The 19677-nt window shown below is 36.9% G+C and overlaps 1 protein-coding gene across 1 annotated transcript in view; it reads left to right on the forward strand.

Annotated features, from left to right (window-relative positions):
- The window catches only part of CTNNA3 (catenin (cadherin-associated protein), alpha 3), a 561928-nt gene that overhangs the window by 412531 nt on the left and 129720 nt on the right, over positions 1-19677 (forward strand). Inside the window, exon 12 of the mRNA XM_009325826.1 lies at positions 7206-7406. Coding sequence (XP_009324101.1) covers positions 7206-7406 — 201 coding nt within the window. The remainder of the gene's footprint in view (positions 1-7205; positions 7407-19677) is intronic.

The following is a 19677-nucleotide window of genomic DNA, read 5'->3' on the forward strand; positions in this document are numbered from 1 at the left end:
CTCTGGCACACTTCCTAGGCATGTTCTTTTTTCAGGAAAATTTGTCCTTGCAGCCTAGTACCCATTAACAGGAGGCATACCTATTAAATCAAGAGGCTTTTAATGTATGCGCTTTTCCAAATTTGATCTCTTTTGGCATCACAATTCCCCTTTCAGGAAGAGATTGTAGTTGTGGCAGACTTCCTCAGTGTTGTTTAAAACTAATAATAATTTATTTTATTGAGCACCTGAAAACAAAAGCATTTGCACCCGTTTCTATGCATCAGCTCATTTCTGGTCTCCACAGGCAATTTGTTCAAGTGTTTCACCATGCTCATAATGGAGAAATTCCGCCCCCCACCCCATACATCAAGTCCTAAGTTTCCTTTGCTTCAACTTCTGACCAATTGCCTGTTGGCGCATTTGTCCAGCTTGTTAGGGTTGCTCTGAATGGCAGCCCTGTCCTCTAGAGTACCAACCAGCCAGTCTTCCAAGTCGATGTCACCTCCAGACTTGCTGAGAATGCATTCTGTGTCATTGCCCAAGGTGTCAATGAAGAAGTTAAACGGTATCAGCCTTAGCATCGACTCTTCCTGAAGAGCAGCTGTACTAACTAGCCTCTGGTTTGACTTTGAACTACTGACCACTCCTCTGTGAGCCTGATGGTCTGACTGCTGCTTCATCCACCTTGTTGTTCACCCACCCAGATGCTATCACTCTAGTTTTTCTGTAAGGAGGCTGTGGGAGACTGTGTCAAAAATATTCTTGAAGTAAGCGATAACCGATGCACTCCCTTCATCCACAGAGCCAGTCCTTCATTACTGAAGGCAATCAGTTTGGCCATGCTTGATTTGCCCTTGGTAAATCAATGCTGTTTGTTCCTAATCATCTTCCTGTCCTTCATGTGCCTGGAAATGCCTTCCGTGAGGTCTTGTTCCATAATTTTTCCAGGTGAGGTGAAGCCTTAGCCCATAGCTTTCTGGATCTTCCTCCTTGCCTTTTTTAAGACAGACATAACAATAGACATTTACATGCATTTTATATTATAGCTGTATGTGTCTAAAAACCAAGCATTTTGGAAGCACCATGCATGTGTTTGAGTAAATGTCAGACCATTGTGAACCCTGCCTCTCAATACCATTCTTAGTCTGAGACAGAATGACAGAGTTGTCAGCTGTATTAGCAACAAATAATATAAGAAATTATCATCTAGTTTCTAAGTTTTGGCAGTTAAATATATTTAGTTAATATATATATATATTTAGTTAAAATATATTTGGTTAGTACAATCAGAGAAGGAACGGTATGTATTTTCCTTGTTCTGAGTAATTCTTTTTCTCCACTTCTTTATTCATTTAAGAATCCTTCTATTGAAGTTGCCAGGGACTTTGAACATTAAGTGATTACCAATGATTTCTTTTTTGAATAGTGACTAAGACACTGTCTTGCTTGTAGAATGTAGATATTATATTAAAAGAGTCCCAAGTGCCAAGAAAATCTATTTCATAAGATTGCTTATGGAGATTCAGCCTTGATTATTCTCTGAACTTCAGTATGTAGGAAAAAGGTGGGAATTAAATGCAGCTTCTTTTTTTGTCTGAATACAGGAGGAGTGATAGCAGGGAATTGTATACTGGGACTTGCACCTTCCACTTGTTCTTTTAACTTTGGCACCAGAAATTGCTAAATCTAAGTATGGATATTATTAGTAATTATTTGCTTTCAAATATCTTTTTGGGGTTCACCAAAGCATTATGAGTCTGCAGGAGCACGTCTTTTGCCATACTAGGTAGTGCCATTATTGTAAAACTTGGAATCCTTTTCTGAGTAGCACTATAAGGTGCTACGTCCAGGCAATAGGAGTGGTCTGAAAGGAAGTTTACTTTTTGTACAAAGTTTCTTTTTGTACAAAGTTTCTTTGCTTCCCATTTTATCATGCCAACAGATGGTAAAAGATAGAAATAATTTTGGTCAGGCTAAACTATCACTGCATACATTTCTACATCTAATTTTATGGTTTAGAGCTTGCAGGAAAGTATGTTTTATTTTCCATCTTGTCTTCAGGAGATCAAACAAATTGAGTTTTCTAATGCTTCTTCATATATTCTATTTCTTAAATCTCTAATAATTCTTTTTCTTTTTTTCTGTAATGTCTCCATTTGGTCCACAATTTTCTTGAACTGAGCAGAGAAACTTTAATAAAAAGTGCTTCAACTGAGGCCTTATCAGTGCCAAGTGGCATGGAAGGGCATCACCTGTCTTTTTCTTCAGATGACATGCAAAGGAAGAGCTATTGATTTTGTCCCAGAGACAGTCTGAGTCATGGCTTTGTCAAAGACAGCTTTATTATCCAGTGGTTAGCTCAGCTGAGATATGTTTTTTGGCCAGTACGACTAACACCAAGATCCCAAAGGAAAATCAGAAGGTACAGTGCACCACTTGTGATAATTGCTGTGGTGACGGTAGCAATCTGACAGTTTCTTTAAACATCTATCAATCCACTGTTACAATTAACTCTTACACTAGACACTCTGACTCATGACAAAGAGATGGTACATCATCCTAATCTTCCTTTTCTGCTTTGGAAAGTAGGATACTTGGATGAAAATCAAAAATTGATCTAATGCATTTTGTATAGGAGGAGGAAGCCTGTGTAAGAAAGATACAGGTTAAAACAATCTCAGCTGGACTGTGATCAGTGCTGATTTCTTTCCTTTTCCATTAGATGTGCTAAGGCAAATGTAGAAGCTTGTTTGTGCCTTGGGAAAATTAAGTTAAGCAATGTTTTATCGATTGTGAAGTACCTCATCTGGGAAGAGCTTCAGAACATAGCGAGAGACTGAGTGTTGGCTGTGGATAGAAAGGCTGTGGATAGAAAGGCTACCACTGTATAGTACCAGTATGGGGACAAGGTCATTTATGCTCATTGAGTGCGCGTATTGTCTATGCATTCTGTCACGCTGATAAGAGCTTGTGAGGTTTTGACATAAGTATGGCATTTGTCAGTTCTCAACTGACCCCTTACATGTGATAATGTATGGATGTAGCAAGAAAAGGTGTTGCACACTTTCCTTAGTACAAGGTGGATGGGCAATATACAGTTAATAAAATCTGCATCCGTCTTTATCTTCTTTGAAACACAGTATCTGTAAGGATATATCACATTCTAATTTATATTCCCTGATATTATTATGGGCTTTCATAGTTAGATTCTAAAAGGACTTAAAAGTAGTCTTACCAATTTGGAAGGAAGCAGCTAATTGGGATCTCAGGCCACAACATTCAGGTCTAACTGCATTTCCATTGAGCATCTGGCCTCAAGTTTGCTTTTTCTTTCTCCATGAAAGTCTTGTTTTTTACATCTCTTAGAAGGGTTTGGAAACTGTGAGCTTTCCATCATGTGTTCCATTCATACAGTATTTGCGTTAGGCCACCTGCAATATTTTTTTTTTAAATTTACTTGAGATTCATATCACACAAGATAACCAGCTAACTATGTTTTTCTATTATGGAGATTTCACTTGGTAGATATCACAAGAGCCCTACCTTTCTATTTACATAGGACTAAGCCCTTTAGTTGTTGTCTTTGCTGAACAGTTAAAAGTCAGTGTATTCTTCACATGAAGGCCTTTAAAGTGGAGGTTGTGCTATCCACTTCTGTAATTATCTCTCTTAACACTTGGACAATATTAAACCTAAAGCAATGGTGACCTACACTACTTCATTTTAGACATAACTATGGCAGCAGAAGTGGGGTTTTGTTAGTCCTTTCTCCTGCATTCTGTGCACGTCAGCCCTCTCTTTCCTTCAGTGATTCAGCCTTTTTCAACCTTGTGCACGTTCACAAACTGGTTTGTTTGGAAGCCTCCCGCTGTGGAAAGCACACAGGGAGAGATGCCTGAAAAAAGAAAGAGGAGATATTAACCTGTTACAGCACATGGGTAGTCCCTGAAACATCTTTGTGCATCTTGTCATTTGCCCCTTTCTTTCATAGTTTCATGTGTTCGGCATTAGGTGGAACTGAAATAGTTGCCAGTCCTCTCATTGCCCTACTTCCGTGTAGATAGTAGTCCATGGGTGTAGTTACAGAATATGCACAGACTGAACAAACAGTGCTAACAACGTCACCACTATTAAACTTTTCTTTTTTCTGCTGACCTTGGAGATTGGTGACATGTACCTGAAAGGATATGGACATTCCATATTCACAGAGGCATTCTGTGATGTAGCAGTTTCATAAACTGACCCAGAACTCATAATTTTTGCATAGGTAGAATCCCAAGATACTCATGCCAGATGCAGTTAGTAGTTCAGGATTACTTAATGGTGTTGTTTTGTCTGTCCGAGTTACCATGGTTGTCCAATTTATTGTATAACATAAAATGTAATTTAATACTGACATACTGAATAGCCTTCATGTGAGTTAACAAGAAACATGTAACCTCTGAATTATTTCATGGCTTAGTGCAAGAGAAGTTTCACAATGGTACTTCTGAAGATAGAGCAAATCTGTTACCTTCACATCTTGCATTTCTAATGTTCTTGTATTACATTCTCTGAGAGAGAGTGGATTTTAGGTCTGTGTAGGAAAGGAAATTCAATGACAAAACTAATACAGAAGCTTTTAAGTCATGTTTAAGCTTTAAAGCCATAAACATATTCTCTTTTAAATTATATTTTATGGTAATACCCTCTATACCATAAGTTAAATTTTATAGTTACATTACTTTGCTGGAAAAAATGGAATACGCCCTTCAACATTGGTGCTACAGATGGGAATCCTAGCATACCACATACCTGTTCTCTCTAAATCTTGACATTACTGATACTGTCTTCTAGCTTGATCTGAATTCTTACTCAGGTCTATTACCCTTTGGTTTTATGACCAGTCTTACTTACTTTAGTACCAGTATTTTCTCCTTTGTCTCCATTCTCCTTCCTGCCCTGCTGATGTTCTTTTTTCCATTACTATATAGTTGAGTATCAAAAAATAGTTTGTTAAGCACAAATACAGCTTTACTTATTACCATTTGAAAAATGTTGAGAAAATGGATGTTCAGAAAGACAGAAGGGTGATAATTTATAAGAAAAATTGTATAATTCTTCTTTGCTTGGCACCCTTCTGCATTTGTCTACATTTTCATTTCTGACCGTGTCAACCCAACAGTTGCTTCCATCAGTCTTTAAGCAACCATTTTCTCCTTGTGCTTTCCTCTAGCCAAATCTTTTGTTCTTTTTTAACTGTTGACGTTATGCGTGGGTGACTTGGAAATGCTAATATGCCATGCTCATATTGTATTTATATGTGTTATAATAATTTCTCTTTTCTGGCTGTTTTAGACACAAATTGACATCAAACTCCCTTCAGTCAGGTCATTAAATCACATAGAGCTGAGTGAAATAGCAAGGAAAGGTTAAGACAAGTGTCTCTTTTGTACTGAGTGTTTGGTGCCTTTTAGTGTGGAAGTGTGTCAAGCAGCTGAATTTGTCTCTGCATAGGGCAACTGCCTCCTTTAAAAAAAAAAAAAAGTCTTGTCAAAGAGGAAACAGCAAAAGCAACTTTGCAGTTCTACCTGCATTGGAGGTGACTGCCAGATATAAAGATACTTCATCTGTAAGGAACAGAGTGTCAGCTTATTTCAACTCCCATGCTTAGCAAAGACACCACTGGGTACCTCTTTGGTTAACCGTGTAACATACACTTCTTCAGCTCCCAGGTGTTTCTTTATCTTACTTTATCAAATATTGAAGAAGACCTGTGAATGTTAAATACTGTCTATATTCAGCAATTACTGTGATATATTCTGTTGTGTTTTTTCTTTTTTTTTTTTAAATGGAAGAATAGTTCTGTTTTATTGCATCTTTCAGCTCTTTAGTAATGGGATGATTTATGCATTTTTTTTTTTCTTAAAGCTTTTTACTAGGAGGATCATCTTTAACCCATTTAATCTCTCATCCAAGAACTGGTGTCTAACAGACTTTTTGACTTTCAGAGGTTCTGTGTCATTACATGTTTCACATAAATTAACAACATTTCCCTGCCTATTCCCAAACTTTGTGTTCTTTTTTGTGCCAGAAATGTAAAATTTTGAGTGTATGTGTATTTGGACAGGCAGAAGGTGACTGTAGTGTGTATATGTTTTAAATAGTAACGTAAAAATGGGTAGGCTTTGCATATGTTGCAGCAAATAATTTAACTAGCATTGACAATAAACCAGTTGCCATACTGTAGAAAAGATAAAGAAAATCAGAATTTCTTCATTTCCTCAATGTGGCTTTGAATTTGTGAGGCGATGATGAATTCTAAAGAGGGAAATTCTAATAAGGAAAAAAATATTGTAGGAATGAAAACACGATGATAGAAAAGACATAACCTATCATTAGGAGATGATGGAGATAGCTGAAGGGGGCAAGTATTCTGTGGCAAGAAGGCACAATGAAAGTAGCGGTAGCAGGAAAGCCAGTGCTGCATAATAGTTTTATATATTGATAAGTGATACTGTATGTATGTGTATATAGATACATATTTGCACGTATTTATTTAAACATCACCAATAGTATATAAACCAATAATATATGTAGTAATACAGTAAATATATTACTATAAGAAGAAATGTAAATTGTATGAAAAATGCGTAATCACAATACATTTTGTAATAATGACAGATATTGCAATAATTTAATAAGTAATAGTGTAATTTTAGTACCGGGCAAAAATACTGCTCTTCCTATTCACAGAAGAATTTGTTTTAGCATGAACATCCTACCACATTGACGTAAAAGTAGTTAGTTTAGTTGTTGGGGCAATTGTTTCTCGACAGAGATTCATCTCATTATGGAACCTTTTGTCACAGTGGCTTAAGAAGGTTTCTACAATAAGTAACAACTTTAATCCCTTTAAATTTTCATTCATTCTGCAAATATTCACTAAGTATATAAGATTTTGTGGTTTTCATATTTTTCTAACATTTTCTGACTCAATATTTTATTGTTGCTGTTGCTTATAGGAGAGTATTACTGTACCTTTGAATTCTAGGAATCAATAAATTATTTTAAGGATTGCAAGGACAGTTCAGTGTAGATTTCATGTGTAAGTTTTTTATCCAAGTCTGTGATGGATGATGCATTTCAACAAGGGAAGAAAAAAATGCAATCAACTCCATGTCTAAAATATGTCTGATTGTTTAAGAGGTACCATCTTAAAAGAAATGTTGTTTTATTTGCAGAAAGCCATATTCTTGAGGATGTAAACAAGTGTATCATTGCACTGAGAGAGCAAAATGCAGACAATTTAGACCGTGCAGCAGGTGCAATCCGAGGGCGTGCTTCAAGAGTAGCTCATATTGTTTCGGGTGAGATGGACAATTACGAGCCAGGGGCTTACACTGAAGGAGTGATGACGAATGTTCAATATTTGACCAAGAATGGTAAGTCTTGATTTCTAAGCTATGTTCTCAGTTTCTTCAGTGGTATAAACTTTCCTTTATATGCCACAGTTAAAGTGAATCCTGTGATTCTCTGATATAATTCACTAATTACGCACTAATGATTCACTATATGGTCTCTTATCTCCTTTCAGCATGCTATATGATTATGATGATACCATGCAGTTCAAAACTAATTTTTAAAATTTTATTTGAATTACATAATTTATATAAGGTTTTTTAAGTTATGGAAGACTTTTACCAGAGTTTTAAAATAAATGCAGGTTTTGAGGACTTATAACTGATGAGGCAGCAGCTTTCCACTTTGTTGTACTGGCCTCACCACATCTATTCTAAGCAGATGAAAGGCAAACTCAGGGAAAAGGAAAGAGAAGCATGTTCAGGATTTGTGTGTACTTACCACTTTAAGGACTGTTGAGCAGTGGTTAAATATCCCCAAATATCTGTAGTTTTGCTATGCAAATTTGGAACTTCCTAAAATGGTTAGTAGTGTCCATTTCCTTTTTCATGACACTGAAAAAGAGGGTATCCTATAATGGAATATCGCTGTACTGGCAGCAGGGGTGTTAACCGCACTATTTTATAAATGGTTTCTGTTGTTTATGTAAACAGTTGTTGTTCATGTAAATGAATCTCTGGCCTTTCACAGTGTATACTTAATGAAAAATATTACCTGTGGAGCTTCAAGGACTTCCATGTTTTCAGTGGTTACAAGTCTTAATAGTTGGGCAGTTAAAAAATTGCCATTAAGAAGTTTTCTGGCAAGTCTGTACATTTCTGGAATATAGGATTTAGCTTCATGAACTCAGAGGTCTAAATCATAGCTCTGTCAGTCTAAACAAATTTCTAGTATCTTACATTTGACTGACATTTACTTTATTTTACCGCAAGAAAAGCCAGGAATTTTGAGCTCTTTCTCAATCACTTCATAATAGGTCCAGGACAGAACTGCCTTCATGTGAAACAAGAGTGAACTGACATCGCAATGAAGTGGCAAAAGGGACAAAATAGTGAGATGAGTTTGAAATAGACTTGCCTTTTTTTGTCTCCTTTTTTGACATTTTGATGAGAAAATCTGAGAACTTTCAACATGACATTCTTTTTTCATAACTTCTGAAAGTACTATGACAAATACCAAGGGAAGCAGCAATTATGGGAAAGAATAGTTTTGATTCCCATGTAAAAGCTGAGCCCTTCTTTCTTGAAACTGGTAGTGTTTAAACACATTAGGAGTTGACACTGATTTCTGTTCTGTTGCCTTGCTTTGACAGTAATATATAATGTACCTAAATCCGTGTATCTACAAAAGACAGGAAGACATAAAACTGGTTTTGGTTGAAATGTTTGCCTGTGTCAAGGGACATCAAGCATGGTGTAATCTGCTCAGATGTCTTTGCAGTACTTAAAACCTAAGAATCCACTATCTTTACATTAGTAAATAGGAGTGGAAAAAAGAAACACGTACTTTTCATTCTTACCTGTATTTATATGATCTGCAATGAACAGACATCAAATCATGCAAGGCATTTTGGTTGCTCGATGATTTTCTTTTGTTTTGTTTGTTTGTTTTAACTGTTTCAGCTTACAGGGAAAATGCAGGTAGGCTGCATTTTAAACATTTTAAAAGTTATGTTTAAACAGCAGAGTTTAAACATAACTTTATGTAAACATGCTCTAATTGTTGTAGCTTTAGCTATCGTGCAGAGCATTCACGAGGTCAAGGATGGAATTCTGTAACAGGAACTTACCTTAGAATAACAACCACAAGGACTTGAGCAATTAAGGATGTATAGAATGCTTACAAAGCCTTCGGAAAAATAACATCTGTAGTGGCGTCCTGAAGTTCACTACGCCTCGGAATGAGTAGGGGGCACCTACCCAAATGACCACTGAAGACCACTTGGGACCGCCGTGCATGCTTAGAATAGTTTTGCAACGTTAGCAATATGTAAATGTAGTAGATAAGAAGGGTCAACATGATGTATATGCCATACTAATGAATTATGCAAACTTGAGTGTATAAATATGCTAAGTTTTCTGTTTAACCTTACACTCGGTTTGGGGAACTTCCTCTGACTATCCGATTCTGCGCACTATCGAATAAAGCAATGTCTCCTTCCTAAACGTAGTCTTTTCTTTGCATTTCGGGAGTTAGAGTAAAACAATAACACCCTCAGGTGTAACCCAAAACATTCTATCACTGCTAGGTCTTTCAGGAGCCAGCTGATAGCAAGGTGACGCTTCACTAGGAGAGAACTGTGTATTTATGCTGCGATTAGCTCCTAAGTTAACTTACATGAGTAACCTAGGGCAGTGACATGCATCCTTTATGCCCAGTGAAAAGGTAATGTGTTACTGAAGAGAAATTATTGCAGGCAGAGTATAGAGTTAGTGAAAATAGAATTATAGAATAATAGCGTACACAGAAATTGCAGAGAAATAAAAACACAAATGAAAGGGAGAACAGGAGCCAGAAATGGGAAGGATGCAAATTGGAGGTAACAGGATGGAGAAATTGTACATAAAGAGGAACAGATACGTTTACTGTTTGTTAAAACAAAGACTGAGTTTAAATTGTAGCATAGATGTTGAGGTAATTTATAAGAAAAAAAGAGGTTAAATTCTCTGCATTACAGTCCATTCAAGAAAAGAGCATAAGATTGCTGAATCTGTCTCCAGCTGGAAGACATCAGACATATTTGAGATGGTAAAGGGAGCTATTCAACAATAATACTGTAATACTGCCCTACAATGAGTATTAAAAACTGGTGCTTAATTTCTTAGCTCAGGTTGTATAGTCGTGTTTAGATACAAGTTGTTGACAGCCAAATGGATCTCTACAGCACCATACAATGGAGTGTCTGCTTTCTCAGGCTTATGTTATGCCATTCCTCCATTTTGCCCCTTCCCTTTCCCCCAACAAGGCGAAAACTCCCAAGAAAACTAACAACAAGGCCCTGTAAGAGCACCATTTACATTCTGGAGTCGCGCTCTTAGAAGTTAGGTAATACCAGAATTAAAGCTGTCTTTGCAGCCTTGATTTGCACTCTGTGTGTGTATGCATTATGACATTGTGATTGTGTGATCATACACAGTTATGTTACAAAACAGCTGCTTAATTCAGGTCACTGGATGGACCTGCTTTAGACATGCCAGGGTCACAGAGGAGGCTGCTGTCCACAGGGTCAATTTGGAAAGTAATGAAGCAGAAGACTGCAGGAAGAGAATATATGATCTGATAGTGAGGATAGTTCATTTGGACTACCACTGTCTGTACACAGTTCCTGTGTGATAGTGTGTAAATTCATGAGGCTACAGCTAATTGTGGCATTCAGGAATGCTTCCCAGCTCCTGGTCTGAGTGAGACTGCTCCTTGTTCTACGTCATAATGAGATAGGGACATACACTGTCCCCTCTTGTTCTCAGGTTTCAGTGGGAAGGGCATGTAGGTATGTGGGTAGGAAAGAGCTGCAAAGCATTCCAGCCAACTCCCTACTCTAGATGGTTGGAAGTCAGCATTGAGAATCATGCCCTGGAAATGCATGCCCCAGGGTCTGTGTGAAACCTTTATGGACTACTGGAGAAAAAGGTTTTCAATCGTGTGGTCTGTATACTCTGTGCAGGCAATTGTTTAAACCAGCATTTCCTATCTTGATTTTACAAGTACAAAGGTGGTAGAGGTTCAGGCTGTATTCTGGTATGGTTAAGACTGTGAAAATGGTAGTACTGGTACCTCTCTGTCATTCCTAATGTCTGGCACTGTGGATTAGACATTCCTGATGTCTGGCACTGTTGATTAGATTGAAATATGCAGATCCTTGTATTTTGATAGGGTTTGTGTACTGTTGCATGCAAGCAAAATGAAACCTTTAGAAACACTGTTTATAAAAACCTAAGGTATTTCCACTTCAGAACTGGAAGAGTAACCTTGTACTGTATTTTTAAATATCGAAGTCTACTCTGTTATTTTACTGCCTGCCAGAATCTGCAGCAGTTAAATTCAAGTAAACAATTTATATGATGGCATATATCTTTTGATATAGTAAAAAGCTTGTATGTATTTTAAATTTTGTCTACAGTTTTGCTTTCATGTCAAAGTATAATGATATACTATATACATATATATGTACGTATACACATATATAAATCCTCTAGTTATTTAGTTCTAAGGATCTTGTAAAAAAACAAGGAAAAGGGTGGAGACGAAGATGATAAGTCTTTTAACTGTCTTAAGGAACTCGTGGAGATATCTTTCTCTGAATCACTGGAGTTTTGAGTCCACATTTTTTTATTCCAGTCGTGCTGATGGAATTACAGCAAACAATTGTCCACAGCTTCTTACAACCAGAGTTATGAAATACCTTGTAATTCACATAAGGATAGGGCTTAACTTTAAGTTTAGGAATAGTCATGAAGTTGTATTTGGAATGAAAAACAAATTTAACTGTTCTCAAATTAAAGGTTAGCTGGAGGCATTGTTCTGAGACAGATGCTGGTATCACACACAATACTGTTCTCACTTCCTTTTGAAGTATGGATTAAGACAGAGTTTAATCTCTCAGATAGAATGGTGATATCAAATGTAAAGTTGAACATGGATTTGAAAATGTCTTCCTGCCTCAAAAAATGTTTATAAACATGTGTCCATAACTGTGAATTCCAAATACTTTCTCAGTATGAGGCACGTAAATCAGATTTTTTACAAATACTCATATGCCTAAATTGTGTAAGTCTCGTTAAAAGTCATTAAAACTGTTATTTATGTGACATTTGCGCCCATAAACTATGAAGTAGTAATTGAATTGGCTGGAATCTAACAGTTTTAGAGATTACTGCTCTTCTGATGTGATACCAGCAATGCTACTTTTAATTGGGGATCGAAGGGCAAAATACATAAGAGGTGTTTTTTATTAAGTGAGTCATCATCTGGGTAAATACAAGTTTTTAGACATTTCAGACTGAAGAAAAACTTCATATCCAAACAGTCCCCATGACTTACTCATGAGGCTCAAGGAGCTTTATGTTGTGTATTACATAATCATAATTCTTTGATAAAGCAGGGGGATACCAAGGGCAATTTGTGGCCCCATTATCTCCTTGAGAGCTGTGTAAGCCTATTCTAATTAAAGATTTTCCTCAAATTTCTAGCATTTTTGCATGGCCAGTTCGTACATTTTGTTCTTGTGTGAAGAATGTGAACAATTCTTCTGCCTCCACCTGGATTAGAAACACTTGGCCCCAGTGGGCCAAACACATTAAACTTTTAGGCCTGTTCTGGAGAGATTGGGTTTGTGTTCAGTGATTTTCTCTAAAACCTTCACAAGTTTCAGTTACCTTTTTTTGAAGGCCTTTCCTATGATTTTTATCCTAAAAGTCATTCTGTTCTTCAAGACCCAGCTGTCTTCTGTATTGGCAGCATGTTTTAACATCATGCTGTTTGCCAATGTCACTAATGAATGAATTTATTTGTTTATTTCTTGGTCCCAAGATTGTTGTTTTGGCTACCTTCCAGAGTCTCCTCTCACTTCATAGCCCTTTCAGTGTGATCAGTTGTATAGCCTCCATACTAATACTGATCTACTCCACCTGAAACAGAGCTTTCCTGTACGGTACTTTATTAAATGATTCTGCAGGCTGGATTAAATCTACTGCATTGCTTTCCTCTGGGAAAAGGTAATAAAAGATATTAGTGTTATGTGATACGAGCTTCCTTCCATCTTCTGCTTTTTATTTAGCTTTTCCATTTACCTCCATGTCTTGCATGTGCACAAGCTAATGACTTTGTAGTTTCCTAGATGCTTCACTTGCCTTTTTCAAATACAGTTTGCAGGCTTGTCACAATAGCTTATGCAAAATGACCGACAGTTTCCTTTGTCCACTGTCTCTGAGTCTTTTGCAGTAGGGTTTGTCTGTTTTCTCCAGTTCAAGAACGTTACACTCTCTCTCACCCAAAAGACACCTGCCAAGGAGGAAACATAAGATTTACGATCTGTTTTCTCCTGCCCACTCTGACATTTGGTACTTTTTCATCCTCTTTTGGCATGCCATCTAAGCCAAAATGCTGAGAGGGAAGGACCTCCAGAGACTTCATTGACTCTTCCTAAGATACATCTTCAAATTAGGCAGGATGAATCAGCTGTTGAAGCTCCTTACCTCTTCTTGTAGTATACAAGATACCAATATGATCAACTTTATTCTAGGTGATATATTTGGGGGTAGCTAAAATGATGTGGATGAATCTCACTCATTCTGTGGTGTATGCAAAATCAAAAGTTTTCATTACTTTAAAAAGACAAGTATTTTTAATGAAAAATATTTTCTACTGCTCATTCATCACCCTCAGAATGAGATTTAAAAATAATATTTGCTATTCGAGTCTGTTTAGTACTTAGAGGTTTTTACACTTGCTTGTGAAGCCCAAAGACTGCTAAAGAGGACTGAGTCTTTTCACTGTGAAATACTAAAAAAATCCCAAAAACATTTGATAGAAAAACTGGAGTGATGCTTCAGTATGCAAGCTTATGGAATTGGTGAACTTGTGAAATTGGTGTACAACTCAGACAAGGAACAGCTTGTAAGAAACCATTCAACAGAGAATTATTTTAAGAGCTAAGAGGGAAAAAAGCATTAACTAAGAAAAATGCTGAGGATGTTTGCATGACTTAGCCTAAAATATTTTCTGTTTATAATTACATGATGATTGTAAGACTATAACTTAAGCAATAACCCTTCATTCTTGTGATTGTTACTCTATTACGAAGTCAGTAACCTCCATTCGCTTAAGTCTTCAGCTAGCTATTTTTTCTGTAAGGCTCTGTTCTAATCCTTCAGTGAAACTATGTTAAAAATGTTGGCTTTAAAACCTGTGAGATTTGCTTCAGATGTGAAGAATGTTCTGAAAAATAGGAAGAAATGTCATAGAAATTTTTTTTTGTGGTCCAGATAATAAAAAAATGACCCTGAACATAATGGGTCATTTCTTCTTGCCAATCTTTTTTTCATTTCCTGTAGCTCAAAAATAGCTTTTCTTCACTCTTAGTAACAGTCATGTCCATGTTGATTATAAACACTGTGTGGGAGTTAAGATGCCTTTAACTACACATTTGCTTGCTTTAAAATGCTGTTGCACTTAGTGATCATCCACGGCACCAAGAAACTCCTCTTCAGTGCACTGTTCCAACAGGCTTTGTTCAGTAAAAGCTTCAGAGTGCCCAATGCAGACTAGTCCTTAAACACACAGTCTCCAGAAACTTTCCTCCTTCTCAAGATAGAAGTTAGTAAGAATAGCATTTAAAACACAGCATTAATATAAAATAAATTTATGTTTATAAATAAGCTAATAACTTTTACTGTTTTCAATTTAGTTTTGATATTTTTGTGGTTGTTAGATCACTTCCCTGAATTAGGATAGTAAATACATTTCTATTACCAGCACGGATTTGACATACGTGGTCTTGCTCCAGCTAGTTACCTAGGGAGAGGGGAGGGAGGCGAGGGAAGGGTGTCTCTGGTTTAAGCAGCATTTGTGGAAGAAACTGGAAAAGGGAGGATTTCTTGTGAATTCTAAATCTTGCTCCCATGATAATGAATTTGCCATGTACCCCCGTGAAGCCAGGTTTACTTGCAGTCTGATTCTGGAGCAGAGGACACTTGCATAAGCCTTCCTTAAAGTCAGAACACCACTGTTGTCTTTTTGTTTCTTTAATTTCCACAAGCCCTTAGTAAAATGAGGTTTTTTTATTCCTGTAGGGGAAGTGAGGATGATAGTATAATAATGTACAGCAAGTACTTTTTTTTTCCAGTCATTTTAATAAATCTACATCTGCGTGTGTTCCAGGAGACAATTTTTGTTGGGTGGTTTTGTTTTTGGTTTTGGGTTTTTTTTTTTTTTGTTGTTTGTTTTGTTTTGTTTTTTTTTTCCCCCAGTAGAATTCTGTTAGTGTGTTCATCATATGTGACACTTTGTGATAAATCTTCATGGCTTCTCTTCACCTGAGGCTTCTTTAAGAAATGACTCATGACTTTCCAATGTGTATATAACCTTTATCTATCCCTTTTAATATATTTTCTCTTTTAGATCTTAAGAATCACTGTCCTGGTCCCGTTTAGTAGAGTCCATTCGTAATGACAGCCGTTCCTTAAGCTGATAACAAGATCAGGGAGCTACTACTGCTCTTTGCCCTAGGTATTTTTAACTGAAGCAGACTCTTTAACCTGTGCAGTTTTTATCTGTGGGCCCATATCAAAACCATTTCCTTCATTTCAGCTGTGACTTTCTTGCACAGGGTCTTAAGTGCCTTAACCTCTGTAATGTTAAGGTCCTTTCATTTGCAATTCTGTAGTCTGCCTTTCGCTTCCAGCTCTGTAACCTTTTGGGTGGTTATTTTAAATGTATTTTCCAGAGCCTCTGTGGCAATGTTTTTCCATTACTGTTGTCATAATGTTTTTCTCATGGTCTTGCACCTACAAACCCTGATACTATTGTTATTTTGCATTCTTTTAGGAATTACGATAAGCATGCTGTGCTTGTTGCATTTGTCCACGATTAACTTTATGTCTCAGACACCAGTTTAACAATTATTTCCTTTGCCATTCAACATTCAAAGAATCTTTTTGTCCTGTTGTTTTTTAGAACAGCATAGTGCATTGGAGATGACATCTGCCTTACGCAGTCTAAGTTTTTGTCTATTTTATAAATTCTTCGTAATAGGAACATTTTAGTTCTTAACCTAGCAGCTTTGGCTTTTTCTGATGCTTCCTGGATCCAGTTGGTCAGACGTACTGACTGTTTTTTTTCCTACAGACCAAAATGTGTTGAATTCTTTGGGATTTACTGCTCTTCTAACCATTTAGTTTTGTAACATTTATGTGTCAGAGCATGATCTGCCTCCTAAACAGAACTGTGGACTGAGTAACTTTATTTCACAAATCATTAGCGCTTAAGAGTTAATTCTGTATTCCATAGACTAGGAGGACTTTTTTGTTTTAGGTCTTCAACATGAATCCAGTCTCATTACGGATTTCCATAGACCTGAAAAATTGCAGTAACTTCTTTTTCTTCAGTTTTAGATCACTCTCAGTTCTTCATAGCTATCATTTGTTGTTGTTTTCTAACCTGAATTTACAAAAAACATCTTCCACAGTTTTCATTTTTGCATGGAATACATCTTTTAATGTTTTGTAATAAAATTCATAATTGTCATAACATGCTATATCATAATCATAAAATTGTATGGTCTCTCCCCCTCCCCCCAGTAATATTTCCAACTATATACAGCTAATCAAAGTCTGCTCTGCTTAAGATTTTCATAGTGTCTCACCCAGATTCCTTTCTGGCAAACATGCCCTCAGCTCTTCCTGGTTCCCTCCCTGTTAGATTTGGAAATGGTGCAACAGGTCTTGATGGGATGCGTATACATCATTCAGTAGGATTTATGTATGCATGTGTATTTATGTATGGATTATAAATCTGTTAACATAGTAAAACTGAGTCTTGCGGAATTCATAAATGATATGCTTGTGGTCATTTTGTTCACTTTAGATCTCAGTAAGTCTCTCAGCACTGCCATTCATGGCAGTATTTGGAGAAGTGGCATTGAATGTATTATATGCTGAATAAATTTTTCTGTAAATAGGGCTTCTTATTACTTTCTGGGGACCAGATTCTGTTTTCTAGCAGAACCCTACCACTGTCAGCACTGTACAAGGTCATCTCTGAAAGCAGTTTTGTCTGCTGTGGGCTCTGTTTTGATTCGCAGTTGATGAGAACACCAGACCATCTCCTCAGTTTACCCAGTGCTATTAAACAACTGCAGATAGAGTAGTTTTGTAATAATTCAGTAGACAGCAGACAAAGTGTAAGTAATACATCCATCAATTTTAGAGCATTCGTCATGTAATTTCATGCAGGAATATACAACTGTCCGTCACTCATGCTCCTGCATGATTGCTGTCAAGAATTAAAAATTAAAAGGTAGACAGCTTCAGTCAGCAAGATTAGAAGGTGTGTGCCTTAGGCCTTGTACAAAAAATTCATTACAGAAACCTTCACCCTTCCAAAGCGATATAAAGCAGCAGCCATGCTTCTGTCATGGAATACTCAGAGCTTGGCAGCTAGGTTAGGGAGTAAACAGTTTAATGCCCCTCCTAAATCAACAAAAACATTTGGGAGAAGCCATAGATTGGTGGTTTTTGGTCGTTTTTTTGTTTTGTTTTGTTTTAAGCTGAAGTAATTTCATAACTTATTTCCTGAACTGAAGCTTCAAGTTAGCATTTCTTGTATCAGACTATTAGTGTTTTCCCAGTAACTTTATTCTTGGTGTTGAGTGAGGCTTAAAATAATTTCCTGAAACTGATTCCTAGGTTTGAAGTCAGAAGCATTTAGTGATCTGTTCTAGAAGATGGCTACAAATGATAGACCTATTTTTATTTTTCTTAGATTTCCTGGAGTCCTTTTTTTTGATATGCTTGTTTTTTAGGAAGGGGAGGCTAGATTTCAGGAAATGCTGCGAAGCAGATCTCTGAGGAAGCATTCATGGTAAAATAAATAATACTCAATGGTAGTACACCAAACATTAAAGAAAGATGATGTATTGATTATAACAAGAATGCCAAAAAGAAGGTGGGAAAAATCTGAGAATGCGTCTTTTGGAAACAGGAAGGTACTCACTGTACACTTTCCAAAATAGGCCTTGCTAAATTCAGAAATGCTGGGGAAAAGATTCTGGAAAACAGGGGGCTTTCAGGGTGGCCAGGGGCCTAGAGTGGGTGATCTATGAGGAGAGGGAGAGATTGAGCGTTTGTTTAACCTGGGGAGGTGGGGGCCAAGGGTCAATCGAATAGAACCTACAGCTTCTTGAGAGATGGTTACAGAGGCAATGGTGCCAGACTCTTCTTGGTAGAGGCAGTTAGCACAACAAAAGGCAATAGCCACAAGTTGCAGCAGAAGTTCAGGTAGGACATGGGGCGGGGGGGTTTTTTAAAAAGGGAGGGATTTATTAAAAGTGTAGTGCAACACTAGAACAGAGATGCAATGAAATTTCTGTCCTTGGAGGTTTTCAAGACTTAGCTAGAGAAAACTATGACTGACCTGATGTAGTGTTGGTCTTATTTTTAAGGAGGAGACTGATACAAATGATATGCAAAAGTCCTTTTCAAACAATGTGTTTATGTTTTTTTTCCTCATGTTAGACACCAGCTGCATTCATATAAGAGTCATCTTTTCTGGGTAATTAAATGTTTTAACGTGTGCATTCATACTCTGCAGTAACAATCTCAAATTTCCAGAGAAGAGTTCCCTCTCTTCCTTAGTGGCTTGCTTGCTGTTAAAAATATGTAGTGTTAGTATTAGGGAAGGATTTTTAGTGTAAAAGGGTTGCATATACCTCATTCTGAATCTACGAATTTCTCCAGAATGATAATGCAGGTTTCTTAGATGAAGTATCATGCATTATGTGGAGGTGAAGCATAGCAACATTGCAAATGGATGCAATCAATCTACATGATTTAATCTGATACATTTCCAGATAGGCAGATAAACATTTAAAGCCTATTGTTATGCCATTTTTCAAAGTGTTTGTTTGCTCTGTAGTGTGCTCTTTTAAAACTGTGTTTATTTTCTTTTTCCCCTGAGAGCTAATAGGAAGATTTTCAGGAGTGCTCCAGATTTCTTCTAAATAACAACATAGTCATCTTGTATTTACTCAATTTCTTTGCTTGTCTTGCTTATATATTATTCTGTGAGACAAATAAGGCAAGTAAGTACCTGTACCTAAGAACACCTTCAGAGATCGTATCATAATAGTGTTAGAAGCAATGTTAGTTTTATTCATGTTGGTTTATTCAGTTTCTAACTATTGTTCATGAATTGATGTACTTAGAGTTGAGTTGGTAACTGACGTTCTTGAATCTTTATTAAAGCCTGCTATTCTGAGTCTTGGAGAAAAGTTATTCTATTCTGCATTGCAGGTTAGGAGGAAGTATTCTTGTAGTCAGCCTTTGTAAACTCTAAACCACAAGTAAAGAACAAAAAAATGTTCTGGAGCTCTTTCAGCCTTTCCATACTCTCTACATAGAATTGAAAGTAGCAGGAAATCTAATTGACAATTGCTTTCTTGTCTGTCAGCAGTCCGTTGCAGTTGGAGTTCACCCTGACTGTATGTGCAGAACAGTCAGTACCCATTATAATTCATCATTCTCACTGTTTCTGTAGATTCTTGTACAGAACTTTCTTAACCTAAGGAACTTCTTCCTG

This window comes from Pygoscelis adeliae, unplaced genomic scaffold (genome assembly GCF_000699105.1).
Source record: "Pygoscelis adeliae isolate BGI_AS28 unplaced genomic scaffold, ASM69910v1 Scaffold4, whole genome shotgun sequence".
NCBI lineage: Eukaryota > Metazoa > Chordata > Aves > Sphenisciformes > Spheniscidae > Pygoscelis > Pygoscelis adeliae.